Source organism: Bison bison, unplaced genomic scaffold, assembly GCF_000754665.1.
Source record: "Bison bison bison isolate TAMUID 2011002044 unplaced genomic scaffold, Bison_UMD1.0 scf7180017864291, whole genome shotgun sequence".
In the NCBI taxonomy this organism is placed as follows: domain Eukaryota; kingdom Metazoa; phylum Chordata; class Mammalia; order Artiodactyla; family Bovidae; genus Bison; species Bison bison.
In genome coordinates, this window is record NW_011494863.1 from 2,144,382 (window position 1) to 2,149,318 (window position 4,937).

At 45.4% G+C, this 4,937-nt stretch overlaps 1 protein-coding gene across 1 annotated transcript; it reads left to right on the plus strand.

Annotated features, from left to right (window-relative positions):
• The first annotated feature begins 646 nt into the window (after positions 1-646).
• On the plus strand, positions 647-4,419 carry PCDHB5 (protocadherin beta 5). Its single transcript, XM_010850625.1, is given in 6 exon segments — positions 647-661; positions 2,089-2,206; positions 2,209-3,289; positions 3,291-3,856; positions 3,859-4,222; positions 4,224-4,419. Coding segments are annotated over 6 exon segments (2,340 nt in total).
• The last annotated feature ends 518 nt before the right edge of the window (positions 4,420-4,937 follow it).

Sequence of the window (4,937 nt, forward strand, 5' to 3'; positions counted from 1 at the left end):
TCTCAAGAGAGTTGAAATGCTAGCCATAGAATGGGAGAGAATATTTGCAATACATACTTCTAAAAAAGTACTTATGCCAAGAATATATAAGGAACTTCTAAAGATCAATCAGAAAAAGGGCAAATACCTTAAATAGAAAAACAGACAAAAGACTTATGCAATTCACAAGGATATACCCTAATAAAAATAACCATGTGAAAAATGTGCTTATTTAAGGAATCATCAGGGAACACTAATTAAAATTACAGTGACATAAAATAAAAATAAAATTACAATATAACATCACATACTCATCAGAGTGTTTAAAATTAAAAGATAATATCAAATGTTGACAAGGATATGGAGCAACTGGAACTCTCACTCTTTGCTAGTTTTTGTAAAACCAGAGTTGAAAACTATTTTGCAATATCTATTAAAACTAAAACAAAAATATAAATATGTGTGCATATCTTAAGGCACAGCAGTCTAACTCCTAGGAATATTAAATATAAATGAACACACAGACACCAAAAGACAAGAATGTTTATAGCAAGACTACTCAATATATACACAAACTGAAAAACCCTAAGGTCCATCAACTGGAGAATAAATAAAAAATGGTGGTACAATAGAATAACAAAGCAATGAGAATAAAACAATATGTAACATGAATTTTACAAAGGTAAGATTGAGTGAAAGAAGGCAAACATAACACACTCTATAACTCCATTTGTGTAAGTTAAAAAAAAAGAAGACAGAAACCATGATACTATGACACACACATGATACTATAACTCAGAAGAGTGCATACCTTTATCTAGCAGGGGAAGAGTAGTGACCAGACAATAACAAGAGGGGGCTTCTATAGTTTTTGTTAACATTTCAATTTTACTTTACATTTAGCATATGAATGTGTTCACTTCCTGAACTTTTTTGAGTTGTACACTCATGATTATGTCCTTTCCTGATATATTTTAAAATTTTATAATACTGTAAGATTCTAAACATCTATTATTACTTATTTCTTAATTAAGGATCCAATAAGGGAAAAGTTTCTTTGTGTGCTCAAAATGCACTTTCTGAGGAATACTAGGGTTTTAGTTTGCTCTGAAAAGTGTTCTTTCACTGAAGTTAACCCAGCACATGTTTTTTAAGAACGTCCAATAACTAAGAACTGGAGATACAATTGGGAACAATTCTGTGACTTCAAATATATTGACTGCATATATATGAAATGAAACAGCAAATACTATATGCAATAGTATTTAGAAGTATGAATGGAGAGATTAATGACTGCCTGGGAAGCCATGAAATTAAAAGACGCTTACTCCTTGGAAGGAAAGTTATGACCTAGGTTGGTCATATTGCATTTCAATATTGCCATATTGAAAAGCAGAGACATTACTTTGCCAACAAAGGTCCATCTAGTCAAGGCATGGTTTTTCCAGTATTCATGTATGGATGTGAGAGTTGGACTGTGAAGAAAGCTGAGCACCGAAGAATTGATACTTTTAAACTGTGGTGTTGGGGAAGACTCTTGAGAGTCCCTTGGACTGCAAGGAGATTCAACCAGTCCATTCTGAAGGAGATCAGCCCTGGGTGTTCTTTGGAAGGAATGATGCTAAAGCTGAAACTCCAGTACTTTGGCCACCTGATGCGAAGAGTTGACTCATTGGAAAAGACTCTGATGTTGGGAGGGATTGGGGGCAGGAGAAGGGGACGACAGAGGATGAGATGGCTGGTTGGCATCACCGACTCGATGGACGAGAGTTTGAGTGAACTCCGGGAGTTGGTGATGGACAGGGAGGCCTGGCGTGCTGCGATTCATGGGGTCGCAAAGAGTCGGACACGACTGAGTGACTGAACTGAAATGAACTGAACTTAACGGGAAAGCCATTAAACTGGGAATCAGAGCTCCCAGTGCTTTCTAAAAGAAGGAAGCATTTTACGTAAGATCTAGGCGTAGAGGACTCCAAAAAAGGGCATTGGCCTAGTGCAAGGCAGTCAGAGAGATTTAACGCAAGCTTATTTAACCAGATCACCTGGGTTGATTGTATATCGGGAGTTGAAGAAACTGCACCTTCTTGAACCGGGTTTGGACTTACGGAGACCGCACCAGCAAAAACGCTTCAGAAAAGGCAACTTCTCTTTCTTGCTATATTGTTCCTCTTGTGGGAGGCTGGCTCTGAAGAAATTAGGTATTCCATGACAGAAGAAACAGAAAGTGGGTTTTTGTGGCCAACTTGGCAAAAGACCTGGGTCTCAGGGTGGGGGAACTAGCCACGCGGGGTGCCCGCATCGATTACAAACGAAACAAACAGCTCTTGCAGCTGGATTTAAAGACCGGGAATTTGCTGCTGCATAAAAAACCAGACCAGGAAGTGCTGTGCGGGGCGACAAATCCTTGTATACTGCATTTCCAACTATTACTGGAAAACCCGGTACAGATTATTCAAGCTGATCTTCATCGCACAGATATAAATGACCATTCCCCAGAGTTCCTAGAGAGAGAAATGCTCCTAAAAATCCCCGAGAGCGTCCAGACAGGGACTGTGTTTCCTTTGAAAATAGCTCAGGACTTTGACATAGGTAGTAACACGGTTCAAAACTACACAATCAGCCCCAACTCCCATTTTCATGTTGTCACTCATCATCGTGGAGATGGCAGAAAATACCCAGAGCTGGTGCTGGACAAAGCACTGGATCGGGAGAAACAGCCTGAGCTCAGTTTAACCCTCACCGCGCTGGATGGGGGGGCTCCGCCCAGGTCTGGGACCACTACAGTCCGCATCGAAGTCGTGGACATTAATGACAATGCCCCAGAATTTTTACAGTCCGTCTATGAGGTCCAGATTCCAGAGAACAGCCCCCTAAACTCCTTAGTTGTCGCTGTCTCTGCCCGAGATTTAGATGCAGGAACATATGGGAAAGTAGCCTATGCACTATTCCAAAGAGATGAAGTTACTCAACCATCTGTAATAGACGAAATAACAGGAGAAATTAGTCTGAAAAGGGCATTGGATTTCGAGGCAACTCGATTTTATAACGTGGGGATTGTAGCCAAAGATGGTGGGAGGCTTTCGGGGAAATGCACTGTAGCTATAGAGGTGGTGGATGGGAACGACGACGCCCGCAAGCTGACCATGTCGAGACTCATAAGCTCTATCCCAGAAAACTCCCCAGAGACTGTGGTAGCTGTTTTCAGTGCTTCTGATCCAGATTCCGGGGAAAACGGTAAGATGATTTCCTCCATTCAGAATGATCTCCCCTTTCTCTTGAAACCCACGTTCAAAAACTGTCACACTCTGGTGAGAGAGACCGCTAGACGGAGAGGAAAGAGCCAGGTACATCACCATCACAGTCAATGACACGGGAACCCCCAGAGTGAAAACCGAGCACAACATAACAGTGCTGGTGTCCGACGTCAACGACAACGCCCCCAGCTTCACCCAGACCTCCTACACCCTGTGGGTCCGCGAGAACAACAGCCCCGTCCTGCACATCGGCAGCGTCAGCGCCACAGACACAGACGCGGACGCCAACGCCCAGGTCACCTACTCGCTGCTGCCGCCCCCCGACCCGCTCGTGCCCCTCGCCTCCCTCGTGTCCATCAACCCCGACAACGGCCACCTCTTCGCCCTCACGTCCCTGGACTACGAGGCCCTAAGAGCCTTCGAGTTCCACGTGGGCGCCACCGACCACGGCTCGCCTGCGCTCAGCAGCCAGGCGCTGGTGCGCGTGCTCGTGGCGGACGCCAACGACAACGCGCCCTTCGTGCTCTACCCGCTGCAGAACGCCTCGGCGCCCTGCACCGAGCTGGTGCCCAGGGCGGCCGAGCCGGGCTACCTGGTGACCAAGGTGGTGGCGGTGGACGGCGACGCGGCCAGAACGCCTGGCTGTCGTACCAGCTGCTCAAGGCCACGGAGCCCGGGCTGTTCGGCGTGTGGGCGCACAACGGCGAGGTGCGCACGGCGCGGCTGCTGAGCGAGCGCGACGCGCCCAAGCAGCGGCTGGTGGTGCTGGTCAAGGACAACGGCGAGCCGCCGCTGTCGGCCAGCGTCACGCTGCACGTGCTGCTGGTGGACGGCTTCTCGCAGCCCTACCTGCCGGCCCCGGAAGCGGAAGCGGCGGCCGCAGTGCCCGCCGACCCGCTCACCGTCTACCTGGTGGTGGCCTTGGCGTCGGTGTCGTCGCTCTTCCTCTTCTCGGTGCTGGTGTTCGTGGCGGTGCGGCTGTGCAGGAAGGGCGGGGCGCTGCCCGGTGGCCGAGGGCCACTTCCCGGGCCACCTGGTGGACGTCAGCGGCACGGGGACCCTGTCCCAGAGCTATCTGTAGGAGGTTTGCTTGACGTTATGCTCGGGATTAAATGAGTTTAAATTCTTAAAGCCGATTCTCCCCAGCCTCCCGTTGAATAGAGGAAAATGCCAACTTTCGGAATAGCTCTGGATTCAATTAGGGATCTCATCATGATGCAAGGTATTTGTCATTTATCTGTAATTCCCCAGATGAAAAATTTGAGAACCTCATGGAGAAAAATCTCACATTCAGGTATAGCATTGATTTCCCTTTTACAATGAACTTGTCTAATTTTGGAAAACTCCATTCGATTCTTGCTGTTTTTGTTTTAGCGTGCCATTCCAAATCTTTGCATGCTGTTGATTTCCCTGAAATTTTTGCTTTCTTTTCGTAATTTTTGCAACAATAAAATATTGTTTTCTCTACATTCATTCTGCTTCATCACACTCTAAAAGTTTATTTGATGCTAAATAACAAAAATTTAAAATGTTTACATAATATTTGGTTTTTAAAGGAATATATGCATAGAAATATGTAAGAAAGCATTATGAAAACCAACACTCTTCTGTTTACACTCCCTAGCTCTCATCCTACTGGAAAATAATTTTTAATGAATATTTTCATGGAATTATTACATACAGAAAAATGGACAAATCCTTAAT